General features: G+C 45.2%; 1 protein-coding gene across 1 annotated transcript in view; it reads right to left on the reverse strand.

Moving 5' to 3' along the window:
* Positions 1–25682, reverse strand: part of LOC144504124 (contactin-associated protein-like 5) — a 664070-nt gene that overhangs the window by 64683 nt on the left and 573705 nt on the right. Inside the window, exon 22 of the mRNA XM_078229300.1 lies at positions 10344–10562. Coding sequence (XP_078085426.1) covers positions 10344–10562 — 219 coding nt within the window. The remainder of the gene's footprint in view (positions 1–10343; positions 10563–25682) is intronic.

The raw sequence follows: 25682 nt of genomic DNA on the forward strand, positions 1-25682 counted from the left end.
ATGGAGTGGACTGGAGAAGGTCAAATCTACCCCACTCCCCCACCCTCAGCTGCCCCCCTCCCCGCACCCAACATTGTCCTCCCCTGAACACGTGACACTCACCAAATGTCGAGGGTGGAAAGTTATAAAGAGGAGGTTATTTGAGCTGGAAGAGTTGTCAGGGTTTGGAACGCTCTATCTGAAAAGCTGGTGGAAGCTGATTCCATCTATAATTTTAAAAGGGAGTTGAATCGGTATTCGAGAGTGCGGAACTTATCAGGTTACAGACAAATGAGGGGCTGCGGGACTAAGCCCAAATGCTCTTTCAAGAACCAAGATACCAATGATGGGTGGATGAACTTGTTCTGCGCAGTGCAAGTTTCTATGATCCGATTCTATCATTAATGGTAGTTAAGCGATTCAGAATGAAATCAGGTTTATCATCACATCTTTTTATCCTTAAAAGTTAATAGCCGGGATTCTCCAATCTCGCCCGCGGCTGGGATTCTCCAGCCCCGCTGCTGTGAATGGAAATTATCCGAGCGCTAAATTCTCTGTTCTCGCTGGCAGTGGGAGTGGGGCATACAACATCAGAAAATTCCGATCAACCATAGAACCCCTACAGTACAGAAGGAGGCCATTCGGCCCATTGTGCCTGCACCAACAACAATTCCACCCAGGCCCCTATCCCTGTAACCCCAATATTTTGCTACTGAGTAGAAAAGGTAAATTTAGCCATTTCAATTATTCAATCTTCCGATTTAACCACATACAGAAGATGAAAGCATGTAATTTGTACCTGCTATGCAACAGTCTTTTAAGGAAAGCGTGAGTCAGTAAGGACACAAGAACGCACGCTACCTTAAAGAACAAAGAGAACAAAGAAAATTACAGCACAGGAACAGACCCTTCGGCCCTCCAAGACTGCACCGACCATGCTGCCTCACTGAACTAAAATCCCCTATCCTTCCGGGGCATAGGTTTAAGATGAGAGGAGAGAGATACAAAAGGGTCCAGAGGGGCAATTTTTTCACACAGTGGGTCGTGAGTGTCTGGAACAAGATGCCAGAAGCAGTAGTAGAAGCGGGTACAATTTTGTCTTTTAAAAAGCAATTAGACAGTTACATGGGTAAGATGGGTATTGAGGGATATGGGCCAAACGTGGGCAATTGAGACTAGCTTCAGGGTTTTAAAAAAAATGGTGGCATGGACAAGTTGGACAAAAGGGCCTGTTTCCATGATGTAAACCTTTATGGCTCTATGACCGTATCTCTCTATTCCCATCCTATTCATGTATTTGCCAAGATGCCCCTTAAAAGTCACTATCATATCTGCATCCACTACCTCCCCCGACAGTGAGTTCCAGGCACCCACCACCCTCTGTGTCAAAAACTTGCCTCGTACATCTCCTTTAAAACTTGCCCCTCGCACCTTAAACCTATGCCCCCTTGTAATTGACTCTTCCACCCTGGGAAAAAGTTTCTGACTCTCCACTCTGCCTATGCCCCTCATAATCTTGTAGACTTCTATCAGGTCGCCCCTCAACCTCCGTCATTCCAGTGAAAACAAACCAAGTTGCTCCAATCTCTCCTCATAGTTAATGCCCTCCATACCAGGCATTTCTCCATTCCCTCTCCGAAGCCTCCACATCCTTCTGATAGCGTGGCGACCAGAATTGAACACGATACTCCAAGTGCGGCCAAACTAAAGTTCTATAAAGCTGCAACATGACTTGCCAATTTTTAAACTCAATGCCCCAGCGATGAAGGCAAGCATGCTGTATGTCTTCTTGACTACCTTCTCCTCCTGCATTGCCACTTTCAGTGACCTATACACCCAGATCCCTCTGCCTATCACTACTCATAAGGGTAATTGTTAGTGTGATTTCCTTATTGTCTTAAAATTTAGACAAAGCATATTTTATGAGCTCTGCCTGCTGCTTCAGAACACATTGATTAAATATGCCTAATTTACATTGGTACGAATCTCCCTGACCATCTTTGTGCTCCAGGTTGCTCAAGGCATTAACTCAGTCCTATCTGGACGATAGGAATCCCAGGTAGGCATTCAGGGGAAAAGCAATCAGAATTAATATCGGTGCCCCAGTAATGTATTCAATGTCACCAAAGACCAATCTGAAGAGGCATGTACCCTAAGGCCATCCCTCATCACGATCCCACACCAGATTTATTCAGCAAGTCTACAGCATAGGGTTCAAAATGCATCTAATTTGATTTTCTGTGTTGTCGTGAATGTACCTCTGCAGTATTCTTCAGCTAGTCACTGTGGTAAAATTATTACATTAGCTTGCATTATATCAGTCTTCATGTGTCGTAATTTTAATTCAATCTCCATGCCCCGTCATCCATAACACACGAAGTGTTCTTATTGCTATTGTTTGGATGCACAACTTGATAGCTGCGATATGTTAAAGTATTCACATTTCTCAGTCTTGATCTTTCTGTTTTAGAGGATAATATTAATAATGAAGAACAATATAATCATATTTTAAATATGTCAAATGTTAATATGCAGGTAGCATGACTAAATAAAAATGCATAAGTCATTTGTAAAGAAGCTCAGTGAAGTTATTAAAATTGAGACTTTTCAAAGGGACACACTAACGTGTACCGTAATAGAAACTGGCCGAATAACTTTGTGATTAAATATTCTGAGATGTGTCATCTTAGTAGAGTATCAGCTTCACTTCAACAACTTCAGATGATTAGCTCTACCCCACCTCGACCCCTATCTTTTCATTTTATTTAATTTTTAACTGTTCTCTAACTTTTATTTCTTTATTGTCCTTCTTTATTTTTCTTCTTCCACCCCCACTCTTTCCCCCTATTTTATCCCTCCTTTTCTTACTTTTCTTCCCCTTTGCTTCCCTTTCCCCCCTTTTTCTCAATTTTACCTCTCTCCTACCCATCTCCCCCCTTCCACCACATCTTCAGCTGTCTCAGTTTACCCTCTTATTTCAGCTTCTCTGCCGTTTGGCCATTCACACCTTCTATTCTCTCTATGGACTGCCATTAGCACCTCTTAACCTTTCCCCTTGTTTTTGTGGCGATGGCTCATCTTTCATTCCCTCACCCTGCAGTATAAATATCTCCCACTTCCTATGCCTTTTAGCTTTGACAAAGGGTCATTTGGATTCAAAACATCAGCTGTTTTCTCTCCTTACAGATACTGCCAGACCTGCTGAGATTTTCCAGCATCTTCTCTTTAGGTATCAGCTTCACTATGTTGGTAGGACTGCTACCTGATTCGGAAGGACTTGGGTTCAAGCTCTGCACCTGAAATACTGTGAACAGTTTCGGCCACCTTATCTATGGAAAGATATACTGGCATTGGAGGCAGTCCAGAGAAGGTTAATCTTGTTCTTGATCTTAATCTTGAAGTTTGATCTTGGGTATGGAGAGATTTTCTTCTGAGGAGAGGTCGAGTATGTTGGGGCCTGTACTCATTGGAGTTTAGAAAAATGAGAGGCGACCTTATTGAGACGTATAGAATTCTCAGGTGGCTTGACAGTGTAGGTGCTGAGCAGTTATTTCCCCTTGTGGGACAGTCCATGACCAGAGAGCAAAATCTCAGATTAAGGGGTTGTCCATTTAAAACAGAGGTCAGGAGGAATTTCTCCTTTCTGCCAGTAGTGCATTCTGGGATTTTTTACCGTAAAGGGCTGTGGAAACTGGGTCGGTAAGACCATAAGATATAGGAGCAGAATTAGGCCATTCGGCTCATTGAGTTGTGTTAAGTATGTTCATGGCTGAGATCGACAGATTTTTAATCAGTAAGGGAATTAAGGGTTATGGGGTTAAGGTGGGACAGTGGATCTGAGGATTATCATATCAGATTAGTTGTGATCTCATTGGATGGCGGAGCAGACTCAATGGGCTGAATGGTCTACTTCTGCCCCTACATCTTACGTTCTTATGGTCTAAGCTCCTGTGAACACGGGCAAATACTTTCAATTGATATTTCAGTATTAGATGTGGAAGTGTTCAGATTATCAGAGGAGCTTCATTTTCCCATGTAAGATGAGTAAACAAGACCTCAGTGTCCGCTCAGGTGGACTTAAAAAAAAATCCCGAGAGATAGGTCAAAAGATCAGTGAATTCTCCACATGATCCTCCAAATATCTTTCCTCCAAGAAACACAAATGACTAGACGTTGATTCATTTGTGGTGTGTGGGATCTTGCCAAGTGCAAATTGCCTACCCTGTTTGACTACATCCATCAATGACAATCTGTTCCAAAGCTTAACTAACAGTTCCCAGAAACAACAGATCTGGGGTTACAGAGAAATCCTTTGAACTTTTCAAGGTGTGTCCATTTTATCCCTGAGGTCATGTGGCTTATCCCTTCAGTTCTTTTTCTATGTATAAAATATACTCCCATTCCTTGCTTTTTCCCCGAAAAACAATGGGTGCAATTCTCCCAAAAAAATTTGAAGTGTTGAATTTGTATAAAAACTGAAGTAAATCCCGTTGGTTTTTTTCAGCAGGATTTTCAAAAATAGTCTCCCGCACTCTGAGCACCACAGAGGGCCCAAGCATGAATTTCATTAAAAATCATTGATGGGAACCTATTCCCGCTGGAGAGGCCGGCAGCATAGCGCTGAGCGGGCCACTGCGCATGCACCGATCTGCCAGCGCTGAGATCGGCACATGCACAGTAGCCCCGCACTGCCAGCCTCCCGATTGCTGGCCAACTCGATCGCTGGCCAGCCCCACAACCCCGCATCGCTGGCCGTGAATTTGAATTCTTAAACTCATGTTATCAGCTTTATTAATCCATGCCACTGGAAAACATTGATATTGTGCCTAATGTATCCCATATTTAAAAATTTATCACTGCCGTCGACTTGAAATTCAACATCTGCGGGGTGTCAAGTGGATAGTAGAGGATGTGTCAGCACATTAAACGTCCCAGACAGTCCCTTCCTTATGTTGGCTCCAGTGGATAGGAAAATCGGGCATCAACTTTAATGGGTGGGCGAGCCACAACTGCGCCCTTACCAAGTTTAAATTTCATCACTTGCAATCCCAACTACTTCTACAGTGTTCCAAAATGTATACAGTGAAGCCGACAACCATGCAAACTCAAAGAGCAAGGCGATGGCTAGAGTGACTCATAGGCAGGCAATCTGAACAGCGCTGTTCTGTCATCTTAGTTCCCGCTTGGTGCTTTGATCCACTGTATAATCTACTGTCAAACAGCACCACTGCACTAGAACAGGAGTCTGCCAAGCAAAATTCCAAATATTTCTCTTTGTTTACGAGACTAACTTTTGACAAGGGTTGCTGGAGGAAGATAGACCAGGTCCCTGGTGGGGGTATTATCAGTTTCTAAGCCTAAGCTTTGATATGATCTTTTAGAAACCTGGCAGGCAATGCCACTAGTGTCATCTGTCTGCATAATTAAGCTTTGACTTCATTTCTAGAGGACGCAGAGAGAGGAGACAAGTGGAATAGATAGCTTATTATACCGAGCTCTGACACATATTTTGGTAGCTGACAAGTGGACCACATGTGTCATTGTCTGTTTACAAGACTAAGTTTTGACTTATGTGTTATTTTGCTGATGACACAAAGATTGGAGGGGTAGAAAGTAGTGAGATGCGAGCATAACATTATTAAGAGACATTGATAGATTGTAAGTGGACACAACTACATAGCAGGTGGATTTCGATGCAGTTATGTATGAAGTCATCTATGTTCGACCAAAAAAAAAGGATATCCGAGTGCCATTTAAAAGGAGAAACAATGGAGGACAAGAGAGATATCAGGGGTCATGTACGCTGATCATTAAAATGTAGTTTGTCTAACAAAATAATCAAAAAAGCTCATGGATGTTTTCTTTTTTAACGAGACGGCTCAAATATAGAAGTGAATCTTGCTGCGTATTTATAAAGTCCTGGTCAAACCTTATCTGCAAAACTATATAGAGTACCCTTGGAATATACTGACCATGGATTGAGCGCACAACTGATTGACTGGAGGATGTTACCAGTGCTCTCATAGTTAGAGATTACATAAACTATGTTTTCTCAACTCTAAAAGGTTAAGGGATGGTCTGGTTAAGGCTTGAAGGAATTTGAAATGAATAGTTAGGGTAACTGTATGCATAATTTTCTGTCTATTAAATAACCACCGTGCCATCTTAGTCCAATGATAACAATTAGATTTTATCTAACCTATACATCTTGGGACACTAAGGGACAATTTTGACCCGCACATCTTTGGATTTTGGGAGGAAACCGGAGCACCCAGGGGATACCCTCACAGACATGGTGAGAACATGCAAACTCCACACAAACCCAAGACCAGAATTGAACCCGGGTCCCTGGCGCTGTGAGGCAGCAGTGCTAACTACAGTGCCAGCATGCTGCCCCACACCTGCATAATGATTTACACAGTATACTCTCTGCATTTTACCTTGCATGTTCTGCTTCTGTTTATAAACATTGATAATGAAGGAACAACTGAACACTTTGTTGAGTGGCTTGCAAGAAATGTTTTTTGCTGGGGGAGATAGGCTAAGACGAAGAGACTTAAGATCATCACCAGGCATTTGGGCAGAGAAGTTAGGAAATGTATCTTCATAGGGAGGGCTGGACTTTGCAGGGGTTTGGTGGTGGGGGTGGAGTGGTGGGCTCATCTACCTTCCCCAACTAAAAGACAAAGTCCGTTCAGCAGTAATAAGAAACTGTGAGCCCGAACAACAAGGAAAGTGTGGGACTTTCGTGCCTATGTTTGGGGGGGCAACGGGGGGTGGAAGGTGGACACCAATGCGTTAATGGCATTCTCCCCCAAAGAGAATACCCCATCCCTTCCTGCGCTTCTCAAAATATTTTGGAAAGGATGGGCTGCCACATCCTCCTGCCTGCCCATGTGTGATGGCATGGACAGCGCTTTTAGACAACTCAATTAATCCGTAATTATTTATTTACATATGGCTGACAGGCCACCAATTTTTGCACCTGCTCGATATTATGGGGGCAGCACGGGGTGGGTGAAAGGATGGTGGGCTAGCCAACCCCCATAAATTATGTTCTCACCCACTGAAAACAAGCCCACTTGAGGGGCCTTACAATCCAGCCCAAAGCCTCCATCAAGAAGTCGGGTCAAGGCTTCCTGGCTGTCATCTCCTGCAATAGCTGTGGAGTAAGTGCTGGGAAGCTGTTTATAGGACGCTCCCCAGTGATTGGCACGATTAAGTTCGGCCGTGGCAGGCTAATCAGAGGGAGGTCGCCATGGGTGCAGCATTATGCTTATGGACATCAAAATATTTGTCAATGAGGCTCGAGATTCGGTCAGAAATTATGCCGGAGCCATCAGGGCGATTCAGTCCATTTTTCTCACCAGAGCCAACACTATGGTGCCACGGTGGCACAGTGGTTAGCACTGCTGCCTCACAGTGCCAGGGACCCAGATTCCTGGTTTGAGTCACTGTTTGTGTGGAGTTTGTACGTTCTCCCCGTGTCTGCGTGGGTTTCCTCTGGGTGCTCTGATTTCCTCCCACAATCTGAAAGACGTGCTGGTTAGGTGCATTGGCCATGTTAAATTCTCCCTCAGTGTATCCGAACAGGTGCCGGAGTGTGGCAACTGGGGAATTTTCACTGTAACTTCATTACAGTGCTAATGTAAGCCTACTTGTGGCACTAATAAATTAAAATTAAAAATTTTGCCAGATTCTGGTAAGATCACCCCCTATAATAATTTTATTGTTAAGCATAAAACTACATAGTTGTGACTGCTGAGTGAATTTGGCCTGTTCCCTTGTAAATATTTTAAGATATTATTATTGTCAATGTCCATTAATTGCTTCTGTATTCAAGAAGGATCTGATGTTTTTACTCTATAAAATTGCAAATCTACAGCCATGCCATGTGTGTGCTAAAACACAAGCATGCTAATACATACATATAATGTAGATGAAATTATGTGGGGGTTCTTCTGTTGTCTATCACAACTTTAGCAGAAATGTTTGCAAAAACTTCAGTAAAACAATGTAAACATAATTTATGTCCAAGCTTTGACTTCGTGGTAAAAATGGATGTAGTTTCAAGAGTCACCCCATTAATTTAAGTGCTTGCTTTAGTTTGATGTCCATGAGTGACATTTTGAAAGAAATGCTGGAATGTCTGAGCTGATATATTTTAGTTAAGATGTTACAACAAGGATCCATTTGTCCTCTCATGGATATAAAAAATGTCATAGCAGTATTTGATGAGAGGGAGAATGAGGCCATGGGCAATATTCAATGCCCAACTTTTTAAAAATTCATTCATGGGGTGTGGACATCACTGGCTGGGCCAGTATTTATTGCACTACCCTAATTGCCCTTGAACTCAGGGCATTCAAGAGTCAACCACGTTGCTGTGGGTCTGGAATCACATGTAGGCCAGACCGGGTAAGGGGAGGAAAATTCCTTCTCTAAAGGACATAGCGAACTGGATGGGTTTTTATGGATTTGTGCCTGCAAAGGGATCTGCATTGCTGGTGGCCAGATGCGGGCTGAAGTCGGGCCAGCTGACTCAGGGAGAAGTGGAGAGGCAGCCACAGGGACAGCTGGGTGTGGAGATAGACTTTTTAATAGGCCTGCCCCATTGCCTTGTGAATTTATCCCAGTGGAAAATCAAGCATAAAGGTTTTCTTGCACTCAGCTCTCACACCCACTTCACCTTCCAAATGCTCCACATACACCATCCATGCCACTTCATGCCGCTCGTCCATCCCCTATGACTCCAATGCCTCCTATTCCAAACACGGTTATTCCATCACTCCCGTATAGCCCATTATGCCCCCTATGCCAAGCACGGACAATTACATGCCCATTGACCCACTGTACACTTTCTAGAACCAATAAACACCATAGTGAGTAGTGGTATCGATAACTTTCTCCTATTCTTGAAAAGAAACAACAGGGCCAATTTCATAAAAGTGCCAACCTACCAGGCCGTTTGAAGTTTCAAAAACCACAAACCCTTGAAACCACTTAACCCATGTGAACAAAGATTGTTAAACTGACCACAGAGATCAGGGAGCCTTAGTCGTCAATAGAATAATGTTTCCTCTGGGGAGCAACTGTTTTAATATTCTAATTGCTGTCTGGGCTCTCATCTAAGCATACATAATGAGACTTGATGAGTCATTCTCTGCCACATTCCAATTGTTTTCCTCACTACCCAGTGATGACGCACAGAACAAATTTCATGAATGTGTTCTCTTATTAACTTAACGGATGGAAAATCATGAAATAAATGATGAGGCAGTGCAGGATTGGGTGAAAATTTCCAATCTCTACACCCCCATTGGATGGGATACCACACAGAAGCATTCATTTGTCAACTGTTCCAATTCTTACAAAAATCTTGAATTTGCAAAGGGGAGATGTGGAAGCTTAGCTTGTGGGGATTTGCGATCTTCTGACAGAGAGATGGTAACACCTTAAATGTTTCACTCGAACACAACATACACTTTCAAAGTCATTCAATTAGTAGTGAATCAGTCTAGGTACAAAATAGCACTAACCAAATTAACATAATAAGAACATAAGAACTAGGAGCAGGGGTAGGCCATCTGGCCCCTTGGGCCTGCTCCACCATTCAATAAGATCATGGCTGATCTTTTTGTGGACTCAGCTCCACTTACTTGCCCGCTCACCATAACCCTTAATTCCTTTACTGTTCAAACATTTATCTATCCTTGCCTTAAAAACATTCAACGAGGTTGCCTCAACTGTTCACTGGGCAGGGAATTCCACAGATTCACAACCCTTTAGGTGAAGAAATTCCTCCTCAACTCAGTCCAAAACCTGCCCCCCTTATTTTGAGGCCATGCCCCCTAGTTTTAGTTTTACCTGCCAGTGGTAACAACCTCCCTGCTTCTACCATATCTATTCACTTCATAATATTATATGTTTCTATAAGATCTCCCCTCATTCTTCTGAATTCCAACGAGTATAGTCCCAGTCTACTCAGTGTCTCCTCATAAGCCAACTGTCTCAACTCCGGAATCAACCTAGTGAATCTCCTCTGCACCTCCTCCAATGCCAGTGTATGCTTTCTCAAGTAAGGAGACCAAAACTGTACACAGAAGTCCAGGTGTGGCTGACCAGCACCTTATACAGCTGTAACATAACCGCCTTGTTTTTTAAACTCCATCCCTCTAGCAATGAAGGACAAAATTCCATTTGCCTTCTTAATTACCTGCTGCACCCGCAAACCATCTTTTTGCCATTTATTGCAAGCCAACTTTTTGTGATTCATCTTATTAGCCATATTGTAATCAAATGTGTGTTTTAAAAAACATGACCTCCAAAGGATTTCTTTTTCCGATTATTAAAAATAAGGATACCTGTTAAAGAGTACGATGTAGTGACGGCTATCGATTCACTCGCAATGGAGGATCCACAGTTTGATTCGACCAAATGCCCTTTCACAGAGACGAGGGGAGACTCTGGCTGATGCAATGCAACTTTTAGAGGTGTAATCCCACTGAATTGGACCGATGAGAGGCAGCCAACGTAGCCCTCTGTGTTCGCCCTCAGTATCTCTTTATCTAGATTATCGTTGTCTGAAACATAAATTAAACATTGTGCGCAATTAGTCAGTTGCAAGACATGATAAAAGTTGACAATAGGCTAATTAAGCACAAATTAACACCTATAACTGCCCACACATTATTTATCAAAATCAGCCACAATCTGCATCAGAATGCTTTATTTATTGAATCTATACGATCACCCCACACGTGATGAAATTAGCTGTTACAAATTTTTAACTAAATGCAATTATTATAATCCATTTTAAACCAATTCGTAAATTATTCATGCACTTTGTCATTCCTTCCATCGATTCACTCCACATCCTAAGTGCAAAGTGCATCTAAAAATTGATTGTTAATTAGACTTAAGGGAGAATAGAAAATGTTGAAGTCAATTTTTCACAGGCTGCAGTCCCTTAATTGTAAATTCATCAGAATTTTAATCAAAGTTGCCTGTGTGTCATCCTAACTTTCTCACTGACGTCCCTAGACCATTGGCAGGAGAAACTCATTACTATCAGGAGAGCATTTATCACCAAGTTTACTGCCAGAAGATCAATACTGAAAGTCATAAGTCTCCTGGGAATCCAACATTACTGTTTCAAAGGCTCTGGATTTCGGGGGTTCTGTTGTCGAGACTCGATGAGAGTCCTGAATCCACACTTGGCAGCGAGGAATGCAAACTTATGAATGGATAAATTAGGAGCAGGAGGAGGCCACTCGGCCCGCTCAAGCCTGCTCCACCATTCATGGCTGATCTGATTGTTACCACACTCTTGTAGTGTGGCAAACCCAGGGCGTGTGGGCTGCAGCAGGAGAGGAATGAATGGAAAGGGTTAAACAGACAGCCTGACTATAGTATTCACACTCACTGTGGGCGGACACGACAAATTACCATATCCGAGACAGCACTAACACAGTCACACCCTGGGTGAGATCTTTCCAAGGTTACAGCAACAATAAGAGAATAGATATCTTATCAAGGCTCCACAATGTCTAGAGGAGCCATTGTTCCTCTGGAAAACTAATCAAGTATCAGGGAGATGGGACAATTAACACAGCATCAAAATTGGTTTGGCAAACACAACGCTTTGATATTGTAAACAGGTAGACAGGATAGGTCCAGAAAATGATTAAAGCTAAAGCACACAGGACAATGGAACTGTATAATGTGATCAAAAACAGAACTGTAACCAATTTAAAGTAACAATCTGATGACCTAATCAAATTGTAGCACTTTCTAACACGAAAAAGTATAAGAATTCTGTAGGAACCCATGGTTAGCAGAGTGGAGATTAAGGATAGTTATTCAGCCTGACAAGAGGTGGGTCGTGGTATTTCAAATGGATTGATGCTGTGATCTCAGATGATCACCTATATACACAGGCAATTTGGACTTGGAATCGCAAATCAGAAGTACAAGTTCAAACATTTTGGGTGTGACCAAATTTGGGGGTTAGTTAGTACTGAGGAATTATAGATGGAATTTTTCCATCCCACCTGCCACGGGAACCATAGCAGGCGGGACAGGATCACACAAAGGTCCGCTGACCTCGGGCGGGATTTTCCTGTCTTGGGGCGAGTGTGGCCGGAAAATCCAGCCCTATATGTCAAAATACAAAACATCGATAAACTTACAGAATGAGCATGCAATTGACAAATTAATTTCAAAGTAGATAAATGTGAAGTCGTGCACTTTGGCATAAAGAATAAGAAGGCTACTTATTACTTGGGCATTAAGTGAAAATGGGGTAAAGGACAAAGGAATTTAGTGGTAGAGATGAACACAATCAAAAATAGTGATCCAGGTTAATGAAGCCATACAAACAAGCAAAGGGGTTCATTTCCAGAGGAATAGAATTGAAAAACAGTGGAGCTATGTTAAGCCTGTATTGAACTTGGTTTGGAAATAGTTGGAGTACTGTGCACAGCTATCATCTCCAGATTATCAAAAGATGCACTAGAGAAGGTGAAAAAAATGAAGCACAAGGCTGATATGAGAACTGTGAGAACAGGCTAATCAGGAAAGGCTGAACAAGCTAAGCTCTTGTCTACAGAAGATGAAAGCTGGGAGGTTGACCTAATTGAATTATGAAACGGTTTGATAGACATAGATAAATGTTTCTACTTATGGAGGAATCCAAAAACAAAGTAGATAAGTAAAGATCATCACTAATAAGGAATTTAGGATAAATTACATTACCCATACAGTGGCAAGAAGGTGGGGGTTTCCCATTGATCCCAGCGGGGATGTGCCATCAGCAGGGCGAAGATCTCGTCGCTGTGAAGAGCCAAAAGATTTCACCCACGATCTTCTTCTTCAGTTTTGTGCCAGAATAAAGGTCTGATCCACAGCTTCATGACCTCCACCATGAATAGGGCAAAGAACTGGGCCCAGAATCCACACCAGCTAAAACGGGGACTGAACCCCTCACTGCTGGCACCAGTGTGATCCACACCAGCTGTCAAGCCATCTGAGCCATCCTGTCCCTCCTAGGAGTCTGAGTTGCCATGGCAGCATGGACTCTCTGACATGCATGTTGCAGTCTGGAGCTATGCATTGTGATAATAAGAACGTAAGAACATAAGAACTACGAGCAGGAGTAGGCCATCTGGCCCCTCCAGCCTGCTCCGCCATTCAATAAGATCATGGCTGATCTTTTTGTGGACTCAGCTCCACTTACCCGCCCACTCGCCACAACCCTTAATTCCTTTACTGTTCAAAAATTTATCTAACCTTGCCTGAAAAATATTCAATGAGGTAGCCTCAACTGCTTCACTGGGCAGGGAATACCACAGATGCACAACCCTTTGTGTGAAGAACTTCCTCCTCAACTCAGTCCTAAATCTGCTTCCCCTTATTTTGAGGCTATTTTAGTTCTAGTTTCACCCGCCAGTGAAAACAACTTCCCTGCTACAATCTTATCTATTCCCTTCATAATATTATATGTTTCTATAAGATCTCCCCTCATTCTTCTGAATTCCAATGAGTATAGCCCCAGTCTACTCAGTCTCTCCTCATAAGCCAACCCTCTCAACTCTAGAAGCAACCTAGGGAATCTCCTCTGCACCCCCTCCAGTGCCAGTATATCCTTTCTCAAGTAAGGAGACCAAAACTGTACACAGTGCTCCAGGTGTGGCCTCACCAGCACCTTATACAGTTACAACATAACCTCGCTGTTTTTAAACTCCATCCCTCTAGCAAGAAGGACAAAATTCCATTTGCATCCTTAATTACCTGCTGCACCTGCAAACCAACTCCTTGAGATTCCTGCACAAGGACACCCAGCTCCCTCTGCACAGCAGCATGCTGCAATTTTTTGCCATTTAAATAATAGTCCATTTTGCTGTTATTCCTACCAAAATGGATGACCTCACATTTACCAACATTGTACTCCATCTGCCAGACCCTTGTCCACTCACTTAGACTATCTATATCCCTTTGCAGACTTTCAGCGTCCTCTGCGCACTTTGCTCTTCCACCCATCTTAGTGTCATCTGCGAATTTTGACATGCTACACTTGGTCCCCAACTCCAAATCATCTTTGATAGGGGCTCCAATTTTCTTTCTATCATACGGCTAATCAGTAATCTCTCCTGTTCATACCGAGTGCCTTTGGTGGGTGTTGTCAGGATTTACAAGTTGATACTCAACCCATTTCGTCACATTACGAATGCACCTTCCTTGGTCATTGATGCGCGATATATCACACGAGAGGCAGGATGTACTCGGGAAATAAAGGCTTTTATTGCCAACAATAACAGAGCTACTATATACAGTATACGATCCCAGACTAAAGGGTCACCAGGCAGAGCAGTGACCTTTATACCTCTCCCAGGAGGCGGAGCCAACTGGGGTGTACCATAGGACTATATTAACAGGTAGAACAGCCCAACCCTAACCCCAACAGTAACATATCTACAGACTCATAGTACTGGCCAGACCATGGCTCAGCACTACCTGGTGGGAACCAACAATGGTTCACCACATTCACCCCTCCTTTGAAAACAAAGGCCGGCGGGGTACAAAACACAGAACAATTGATCATCTGTCTATAAGTTCAAACGGTCTGGGGGACCGCACCGTCGCTGTGACCTCCTCAACACCGGCGATGACAGCGGTTCAGGCAATCGCGGTGACGTTCTCTCCAAGGCGGTGTCCAGCGACTCCTCCAGTTCCTCACGGGCCGGTAGACCACGAGGTGGTGACAATCCGCTGAACTCGGGCACGCCTTGAAGTGGCAACCATCTCCTGGACTCAGGCAAGCTGTACACGGGAGTAAGAGGGTTAAGTGGTGGTCCCGATACTGCCCGCGCCGTGTCAGGAGGGGAAATAATGGTTGGGGGGTCCCTAACAGGAGGTGTGGGAGCGACAGGGGTTTCCAAGCCCCCTGCTGGCGCCAGATCTCGAATCGAGACCGTGTCCTCTCGCCCGTCAGGATATGCCACGTAGGCATACTGAGGGTTGGCGTGGAGGAGATGGACCTGTTCAACCAAAGGGTCGGACTTGCGGGTCCTAACATGCTGCCGCAGGAGGACAGGTCCTGAGTACGTCAACCAAGACGGTAATGAGGTCCCAGAGGAAGACTTCCGAGAGAATGCAAACATTCTCTCATGAGGAGTAGCGTTGGTTGCCGTACACAGGAGTGAGCGTATGGAGTGGAGCGCATCAGGGAGTACCTCTTGCCAACGGGAGACTGGAAGACCTTTAGACCTCAACGCCAGTAAGACAGCCTTCCAGACTGTAGCATTCTCTCATTCGACCTGTCCGTTACCCCTTGGGTTGTAGCTCGTGGTTCTACTAGAGGCAATCCCATATGAGAGCAGGTATTGCCTCAAGTCATCGCTCATGAACGACGAGCCCCTATCGCTGTGGATATAACAGGGGTAACCGAACAGGGTGAAAAGATCACGAAATGCCTTGATAACCGTGGCAGCGGTCATATCAGAACAGGGAATGACAAAAGGGAATCGTGAGTACTCATCAACCACATTGAGGAAGTACATGTTCCGATCTGTCGAGGGAAAGGGGCCCTTAAAGTCCACACTCAGTCTTTCGAAAGGACGAGTGGCCTTAATGAGGTGTGCCCTGTCAGGTCGGTAGAAGTGCGGTTTGCATTCCGCGCATACCCGGCAGCTTCTGGTTATGGACCTGACATCCTCCACCGAGTAGGGTAGATTCCGGGCCTTTATGAAGTGGTAGAGCCGAGTGACCCCCGGAAGGCAGAGGTCATTGTGGAGAGCCTGCAATTGATTCTCCTGCACACTAGCGCATGTTCCACGCGACAGGGCATCTGAGGGCTCGTTGAGCTTCCCTGAACGGTACATGATATCATAATTGTAGGTGGAGAGTTCGATTCTCCACCTCAAGATTTTATCATTCTTGATCTTACCCCGTAACGTGTTGTTGAACATGAACGCCACGGACCGCTGGTCCGTGAGCAGAGTGAACCGTTTTCCCGCCAAGTAATGGCGCCAATGTCGAACGGCCTCCACAATGGCCTGGGCCTCCTTTTCCACCGGCGAATGTCGAATTTCAGGGCCTTGGAGGGTGCGAGAGAAAAAGGCGACGGGCCTGCCCGCCTGGTTAAGTGTGGCGGCCAGGGCGAAATCAGATGCATCACTCTCCACCTGGAAGGGGATGGACTCATCGATAGCGTGCATCGTGGCTTTCGCGATGTCGGCTTTTATTCTTGCAAAGGCTAAGCGAGCCTCTGTTGCTAGGGGAAAAGAGGTAGACTTGATGAGCGGACGGGCTTTGTCCGCGTAATTGGGAACCCACTGTGCATAGTATGAGAAAAAGCCTAAACATCTTCTCAGTGCTTTGATGCTAGTGGGCAGGGGGAGTTCGAGGAGGGGACGCATACGGTCTGGATCAGGGCCAAGGACCCCGTTTTCCACCACGTATCCAAGGATAGCTAGGCGGCGTGTGCGAAATACACACTTCTCCCTGTTGTAGGTCAGATTCAGGCGAGATGCAGTGCGTAAGAATCTAAGCAGGTTGGCATCGTGGTCCTGCTGGTCATGGCCACAGATGGTGACGTTATCCAGGTACGGGAAGGTAGACCGCAGCCCGTTCTGGTCCACCATTCGGTCCATAGCACGCTGGAAGACCGAGACCCCATTCGTGACACCAAAAGGAACCCTTAAAAAATGGTACAGGCGACCATCCGCCTCAAAGGCCGTGTATTGTCGGTCCTCTGGGCGAATGGGGAGCTGGTGATAAGCAGATTTTAAGTCGATGGTGGAGAACACCCGGTACTGCGCAATCTGGTTGACCATGTCAGATATGCGCGGGAGGGGATATGCATCCAGCTGCGTGTATCTGTTAATGGTCTGACTATAGTCTATGACCATCCGGGGTTTGTTCCCATTCTTAACCACCACGACTTGCGCTCTCCAAGGACTAGCGCTAGGTTGGATGATCCCTTCCTTGAGGAGCCGCTGAACTTCAGATCGAATGAAGATCCGATCCTCAGCGCTGTAACGCCTGCTCTTTGTTGCGATGGGCTTGCAGCCTGGCATGAGATTCTGGAATAGGGAGGGTGTGGTAATCCTAAAGGTTGAGAGACTACATGTGGAGCGCGTTGGGCAATTTAGAGGCTGCGGGTCTCCCACTGAAAGCGGAGGGAGTGGCCCATCGTACTGCAGGGTTTCACGGTGTCCGGGTGAATGAAGCTTCACGGTGTCCGGGTGAATGAAGCTCTCCATGCTCCCGCTGTCAAACAAACAATAAATCTGGCGTCTGTTTACCTGTATGTCCATCATGGACTTGTTGAGTCTGTGAGGCTTGGCCTGGTCCAGGATGATCGACGCCACCGTTGGTTCGTGGGTGCAACTGCAGGCAGCTGAGATGGTTGATGACGACCCCTGCTGGTCATTCGCGGTCAGTGCTGACCAAAATGGCTGCCCCTATAGGTCGCACGTGGACGATGGCGCCAAAACCTGCGGCCCCTGCAGGTCGCACGTGTCTTGCGATTCCGTTGTTTGGAATGGCGACATTTTGGAATCGCACGTGGTAGAAGACCTTGAAGATGCAGAAGACAAGGAGGCCGACTCCAGGGAGTCACACGCCGCACTGCTGTTCTTTGATGGAGGTTTGGACCGGGATACTTTGGAATAATGCCCCTTCTTGCCGCAGGCAGAGCACAACACCGCTTTAGCTGGACATCGCTGCCGAGGGTGTTTCACCCCCCCACAGAAGTAACACTGCGGGCAACCTGGAGCTGCTGCCGTTGTCAGGTCCGAGGCTGGGAACGCAATCGCGCAGTTTTTCGGTCCCGCTGAATAAAGTGGAGTCTGCGACTGCCCCTGCCACACTGTCTCCACGCGGTCGTCAGGGTACATCTCCAGACATTTGGAGGCCCTTTCTAGAGCGTCAGCTAACTCTATGGTTTTAGCGAGATCGAGGTTACCTTGCTCCAACAGCCGAAGGCGGATGTACGACGAGCCGATTCCCGCCACGAACGCATCTCGAACTAGGTCACTCATGTACTGGGCTGCCGACACTGACTTGCAGTTGCTGGCTCTGGCTCGCTGCTGAAGCTCGCACGCGTACTGTTCCGTCGTTTCGCCGGGCTGCCGCCGTCGAGTGGCTAGAAGGTGTCGAGCATGGATCTCATTCGGCGGTTTGTTGTATCACTTCTTGAGAAGCTCGAGGGCCCCTTTGTAGTCGGTGGCCCCACGGATCGCTAAGTTTACAGCGTCGCTTACCCTCGCGTGGAGGACCCGGAGTCTGTCGGCGTTGTCGGTGACCGCTGTGGAGGCGTCGAGGTAATCTTGGAAACACTTCAACCAGTGGTCGAAAGTGTTCGATGCCCCCGCCACATGTGGGTCCAACGTAAGCCGTTCGGGTTTAAGCATTTGCTCCATGTTTTCTTTTGATTTTTTTTCAAAAAGAAGAATTTACTTGTTGGCAATAAAATTGATGCGCGATATATCACACAAGAGGCAGGATGTACTCGGGAAATAAAGGCTTTTATTGCCAACAATAACGGAGCTACTATATACAGTATACAATCTCAGACTAAAGGGTCACCAGGCAGAGCAGTGACCTTCATACCTCTCCCAGGAGGCGGAGCCAACTGGGGTGTACCATAGGACTATATTAACAGGTAGAACAGCCCAACCCTAACCCCAACAGTATCATATCTACTGACTCATAGTACTGGCCAGACCATGGCTCAGCACTACCTGGTGGGAACCAACAATGGTTCACCACAGTCATCAAGTCTTGGGGCGGGATTTTCTGGCCCCAAGATCGGAAAATTCCACCTGAGGGCAACGGAGCTTTGCATGTTCCCCCCGTCCCCCACTCCACCCTACTCTCCCTGCCCACTATGATTCCCATGGCGGGTGGGACAGGAAGATTCCACCCCTGGAGTGGGAATTGACCTGGGAGCTTCCGCTTCGGAGGCAGGGATGCTACCCACCGTGTCTAAGGACGCTATCCATATATGTTGTTATTGTTCTTTATATCATGTGCATGGCTTTGCCTTCTACATGATGCTTCCAATGAACTAAACGGACATTGACTGGTGTCTATATTACATCTGTATTATAGTACTGAAGAAAATGAATAGGTAATTGTGAGTGCCTGTAAGGATAATTCAGTGACTGTCAGGAGGTAATAACACATAGTGGAAATGAAGTCCTGCCACAGACTAGATGAAGAATGCTTGAACAGTTCATCAGCTGAAAAACTGCAAAATTCTGGAAAACTGAAATGAAAATGGAGAATGCTGTTGTATTTTGTGTCATGGTTTATCAAGCTTGAAATATGTTACATCCTCGAAATGCATTCCAACCCTCTGGTGTTCTCTAAGATATAAATGGAACTTGTGGATGTGTGCAATATTCTGCAGTTTTCAGTAAGCTGTTGTCTTATGGACAGGGGAAGATGGCCAGAGGACATCGCAATTGAATTCTGTGATTGGAAGTGAGGTGGTATTATGTTTTGATTTAACTGCATGATGTTGGACTTTGTTTTTCTGCATATTACAGGACACTATCATACCCTGTAGCATGCTGGAATACAATGCTGGAGAGAAATGAGAACTTTGGAATTGAAATGGCTTTATTCATAGCTGAGAGAAATCTCAATGATTAACTGACATGCTATTCCACTGGAATAAATAGGAATCAGCACAAAGGTAATAGTCATCCAGTCATCTGCACTGGATCACGAAGAACTCAAATGAGCTCTGTGTAAGGGTTAATCTGCTTCGATTTGACCAATGTTGATTCACATCACCCTGAAGATGGACACTTTTGAAAACGGACAATGAACAGAATTCCAGAAAGACTGCATTAAGAAGATGCCACTTCGGATCAATTTTTGATTTGATTTATTATTGTCACATGTATTAGTAAACAGTGAAAAGTATTGTTTCTTGCATGCTGTATAGACAAAGCATACCGTACATAGAGAAGGAAAGGGGAGAGTGCAGAATATAGTATTACAGTCATAACTAAGGTGTAGAGAAAGATCAACTTAGTGCGAGGTAGGTCCATTCAAAAGTTTGACAGCAGCAGGGAAGAAGCTGTTCTTGAGTCAGTTGGTACGTGATCTCAGACTTTTGTATATTTTTCCCGATGGAAGAAGGTGTAAGAGAGTATGTCTGGGGTGCATGGGGTCCTTGATTATGCTGGCTGCTTTTCCGAGGCAATGGGAAGTGTAGAAAGAGTGAATGGATGGGAGGCTGGTTTGCGTGATGGATTGGGCTACGTTCGCGACCCTTTGTATTTTCTTGCGGTCTTGGGCAGAGCAGGAGCCATACCAAGCTGTGATGCATCCGGAAAGAATGCTTTCTATGGTGCATCTGTAAAAATTGGTGAGAGTCGCAGTGGACATGCCGAATTATCTTAGTCTTCTGAGAAAGTAGAGGCGTTGGTGGGCTTTCTTAACGATAGTGTTGGCATGGAGGGACCAGGACAGGTTGTTGGTGATCTGGATACCTAAAAACATGAAGCTGTCGAGCCTTTCTACTTTGTCGCCACTGACTATATCAAGGGGGATGACAATTAGTCAAAGTTCAACATCTATAAAGAGACATTTGTACCTCCTTGCCCGTACGCCACACCTTTTTTAAAGCTACCAGGACAGGAACATTTGAACTGCAGTATCAAAGATGATGCTTTTTTTGATCTTAAATGGATTTAAAATATTACGTTGGATCTGAAATTTTATGTTACGCTCAGTTTGAAAGTTTAGCTTTCATTGTGAGTCTGCTCCTAGCTGCTTGCTTCAATTCTCTGCGTTTAATGTATAGAAACATCAAATCCTCTAGGAGTTTTGAACTCGGGGCTCAGACGCAAAACTCTTTAAAATGCCTGCAGCCGTGTCACAGTTGGACATGACTGTGTCAACTGAAAATCAAAACACAGGAAAAACAGTCGGGATTTAAAAAGATTGCATGGAGACGATGCCACTTCGGATCAGTTTTTGATTTGATTTATTATTGTCACGTGTATTGAGATACAGTGGAAAATATTGTTTCTTGCATGCTATACAGAAAAAGCATACCACACATAGAGAAGGAGAGAGTGCAGAATATAGTACTACAGTCATATCTAGGGTGTAGATCAACTTAGTGTGAGGTAGGTCCATTCAAAGGTCTGTTGGCAGCAGGGAAGAAACTGCTCTTGAGTCAGTTGGTACGTGATCTCAGACTTTTGAATATTTTTCCCGATGGAAGAAGGTGGAAGAGAGTATGTCTGGGCTGCATGGGGTCCTTGATTATGCTGGCTGCTTTTCCGAGGCGGTGGGAAGTCCAGAAAGAATCTCATATGAACTTGTAAAATTCTAACAGGATTAGATACGTTCGATTCAGGAAGAATGTTCCCAATTGCGGGGGAGTCCAGAACTAGGGGTCATAGTTTGAGGATAAGGGTTAAACCTTTTAGGACTGAGGTGAGGAGAAAGTTCTTCACCCAGAGAATGGTGAATGTATGGAATTCACTGCCACTGAAAGTAGTTGAGGCTGGTTTGCGGTGGACAGAAAGGATCGAGCATGTGGACATAAAGAAAGAGGATGTGTTGGAACTATTGAATGGCATCAAGGTTGGTAAGTCGCCGGGACCGGATGGGATGTACCCCAGGTTACTGTGGGAGGCGAGGGAGGAGATTGCGGAGCCTTTGGCGATGATCTTTGCATCGTCGATGGAGACGGGAGAGGTTCCGGAGGATTGGAGGATTGCAGATGTGGTCCCTATATTCAAGAAAGGGAACAGGGACAGCCCGGGAAATTACCGACCGGTGAGTCTAACCTCAGTGGTTGGTAAGTTGATGGAGAGGATCCTGAGAGACAGGATTTATGATCATCTAGAGAAGTTTAGTATGATCAAAAGTAGTCAGCACAGCTTTGTCAAGGGCAGGTCGTGCCTTACGAGCCTGGTTGAGTTCTTTGAAAATGTGACCAAACACATTGACGAAGGAAGAGCGGTGGATGTGGTCTATATAGACTTCAGCAAGGCGTTCGATAAGGTCCCCCATGCAAGACTTCTTGAGAAAGTGAGAGGGCATGGGATCCAAGGGGCTGTTGCCTTGTGGATCCAGAACTGGCTTGCTTGCAGAAGGCAGAGAGTGGCTGTGGAGGGGTCTTTCTCTGCATGGAGGTCAGTGACCAGTGGAGTGCCCCAGGGATCTGTTCTGGGACCCTTGCTGTTTGTCATTTTCATAAATGACCTGGATGAGGAAGTGGAGGGATGGGTTGGTAAGTTTGCTGACGACACCAAGGTAGGTGGTGTTGTGGATAGTTTGGAGGGATGTCAGAAGTTGCAGCGAGACATAGATAGAATGCAAGACTGGGCGGAGAAGTGGCAGATGGACTTCAACCCGGATAAGTGTGTGGTGATCCATTTTGGCAGATCCAATGGGATGAAGCAGCAGTATAATATGAAGGGTACCATTCTTAGCAGTGTAGAGGATCAGAAGGACCTTGGGGTCCGGGTCCATAGGACTCTTAAATCGGCCTCGCAGGTGGAGGATGCGGTCAAGAAGGCGTACGGCGTACTAGCCTTCATTAATCGAGGGATTGAGTTTAGGAGTCGGGAGATAATGCTGCAGCTTTATAGGACCCTGGTTAGACCCCACTTGGAGTACTGCGCGCAGTTCTGGTCACCTCATTACAGGAAAGATGTTGAAGCCATTGAAAGGGTGCAGAGGAGATTTACAAGGATGTTGCCTGGATTGGGGGGCATGCCTTATGAGGATAGGTTGAGGGAGCTTGGTCTCTTCTCCCTGGAGAGACGAAGGATGAGAGGTGACCTGATAGAGGTTTACAAGATGTTGAGAGGTCTGGATAGGGTAGACTCTCAGAGGCTATTTCCAAGGGCTGAAATGGTTGCTACGAGAGGACACAGGTTTAAGGTGCTGGGGGGTAGGTACAGAGGAGATGTCAGGGGTAAGTTTTTCACCCAGAGGGTGGTGGGTGAGTGGAATCGGCTGACGCCGGTGGTGGTGGAGGCAAACTCGTTGGGGTCTTTTAAGAGACTTCTGGATGAGTACATGGGATTTAATGGGATTGAGGGCTATAGATAGGCCTAGAGGTAGGGATATGATCAGCGCAACTTGTGGGCCGAAGGGCCTGTTTGTGCTGTGGCTTTCTATGTTCTATGTTCTAAAATGCTGTGTGACTTCAAGAAGAAATTAGGTATAGCTCTTGGGACTAAAGGGATCAAAGGATATGGGGGGAAGGGGGGGATATTGAATTCGATGATCCGCCATGATCAAAATGAGTGGTGGAGCAGGCTCGAAGGGCCGAATGGCCTACTCCTGCTTCTAGTTTCTATGTTTCTACAAATCTGAAATCCAAGCAAACCTACAACAAAACAACATTTGTTTTTGATCTGCCAAAATGGTAGAATTTTGGGGCCAATTTTCCCTTCTGAGTGGCCAACCTGGAAAACACATTTGGTGATCAAGAGGAAGCCCCTTTAAATCTAACAGCAGTGGAAGTATTCACATTGCGATAAGTTCCCATTTTGAGGCCATTACAGTCCATTATCTGGCTTTGGTTGGCTGGAAATTGATCCTGACGAAAATTGATTTCAAATAGGGCCTCCCTCCCTCTCAATCGAGTGTAATGACGCGTTCAGGCACAGCAACATTGCAAAACTATTCAATAAAATTTGGATTATATGAGCATGTCTCATTTTAAGCTTTAATTTCAAATTGTGGACTAATGGGAGGCACAAGCCTTGTTATTGACATAAACACAGCATAACATAGAGCCATGAATCTGACCATGAATGCTTTTTCTGATGAGAACTTCATTATTGTACCACGAGGAGCTCAAATTTTAATCAGACGAACTCTGGATAAGAAACTGTTCTGACAAAATAGCTGTGACTGAAACGCTAATAGATCTATCTGTTCTCTGCTCAAATGCTAACAAAACCTGCTGTGCCTTGCCAGAATTTTCTGTTATACTTTTAGATTTCCACTTTTCTGTTATCCCTATGGTGCTTTTTGCTTCTACTTTCTCAGGAGGCTAAGGAAATTCAGCACGTCCGCTACAACTCCCACCAATTTTTACAGATGCACGATAGAAAGCATCCTTTCCGGCTGTATCACAGCTTGGTATGACTCCTGCTCTGACCAAGACTGCAAGAAACTACAAAGTGTTGTGAACGTAGCCCTGTCCATCACGCAAACCAGCCTCCCATCCACTGACTCTTTCTGCACTTCCTGCTGCCTCGGAAAGGCAGCCAGGATAATCAAGGATCCCACGCGCCCGGACATACTGGCTGGAATTTTACTGCCCCACCCGCCGCGGGAATCGGAAATCCCACCCACTCAAGGACAACTTCGTCCCTGCTGCCATCAGACTTTTGAATGGACCAACCTTATACTAAGTTGATCTTCCTCTGCACCCTAGCTATGACTGTAACACTACATTCTGCACTCCCTTCTTTTCTTTGCCCTGTATACTCAATGAATGGTACGCTTTGTCTGTATAGCTCGCAAGAAAAAATATTTTTCACTGTATACCAATACATGTGACAATAATAAATCAAATCAAAAGAGTTTGCAGTAATTAATGTTACAAATGTGACAGGCCCATCGAGGGTTGCCAACCCTCTAGGGTTGCCCTGGAGCCTCCAAGAATTTAGGATTCAGTACACTACTGTGAGCAGCCTAGACAGCAATCAAAGAGCTATTATTTTTTATTATTTCACACACTCTTTTTATTCATTTCTTTATTCTTTTGTGGGATGTAGGTATCGCTGGCGAGACCAGCATTTATTGTCCATCCCTAATTGCCCCTGAGAAGGCAGCGATGAGTTGCCTTCTTGAACCACTGCAGTCTCTGTGGTACACCCACAGTGCTGTTAGGAAGTGAGTTCAGGATGTTAGGTTGATTGGCCATGCAAAATACCCCCTTCATGTCAGGGGTCCAGCAGGATAAATAGGGGGGATTTGAGGGGATAGGGCCTGGGTGGGATTGTGGTCGGTACAGGCTCTGTGATTTTCTGTGGGGGAAATCACAGAGATGGGTACTTGACACACAAAATGGTTGCCTGGCACATAAAATGGTTGCCCGAGAAAGAGACATTAAACAGGCACTGACGTTTAGCACAGACAGCTACTTAAAGTTCAAACATGCAGGACAGACAGATACTTAAAGTTAAACATGCAGGAATCAGATGCTGCAGGAAGCCAGTAAGAGCTTGAGGCACTTTAGAGATAAGGACAGACCTAGGACAATAAGGTCTGATAACACAATCAGCCATAGATGAGAACAGAAATACATAAATGCAGCAAAACCAATCACGATATGTAAAGACCGAAACCAGTCATTGATAGTCATTGATATCCATTCTCTGAAACAATGCGATGTTAAATGCCCATGTCTGTACCTGTCTGATTGTAACAATGTGTTAACTACCGATCACCATGATCTGCCTACTCAACTATAACGATGTGTTAAATGGCTAATGTCTGGACTATCCATTGTCTGAGAAGTATAAAAATGACCAACTGCTATTGTATTATTGAGAAGGTAGCTGTCAGGTACTGCAGAGTACCAGTGCTTTCTCCCTTGAAGCTTCGTGTCCAAAATAAAGCTGTATTATTGAACCTCCAGTCTGACTTGGGTGGTAATTTTCCCACAACACCTCCTTCTGCACTGTAGGGATTCTATCATT

Source organism: Mustelus asterias, chromosome 14 (assembly GCF_964213995.1).
Source record: "Mustelus asterias chromosome 14, sMusAst1.hap1.1, whole genome shotgun sequence".
NCBI lineage: Eukaryota > Metazoa > Chordata > Chondrichthyes > Carcharhiniformes > Triakidae > Mustelus > Mustelus asterias.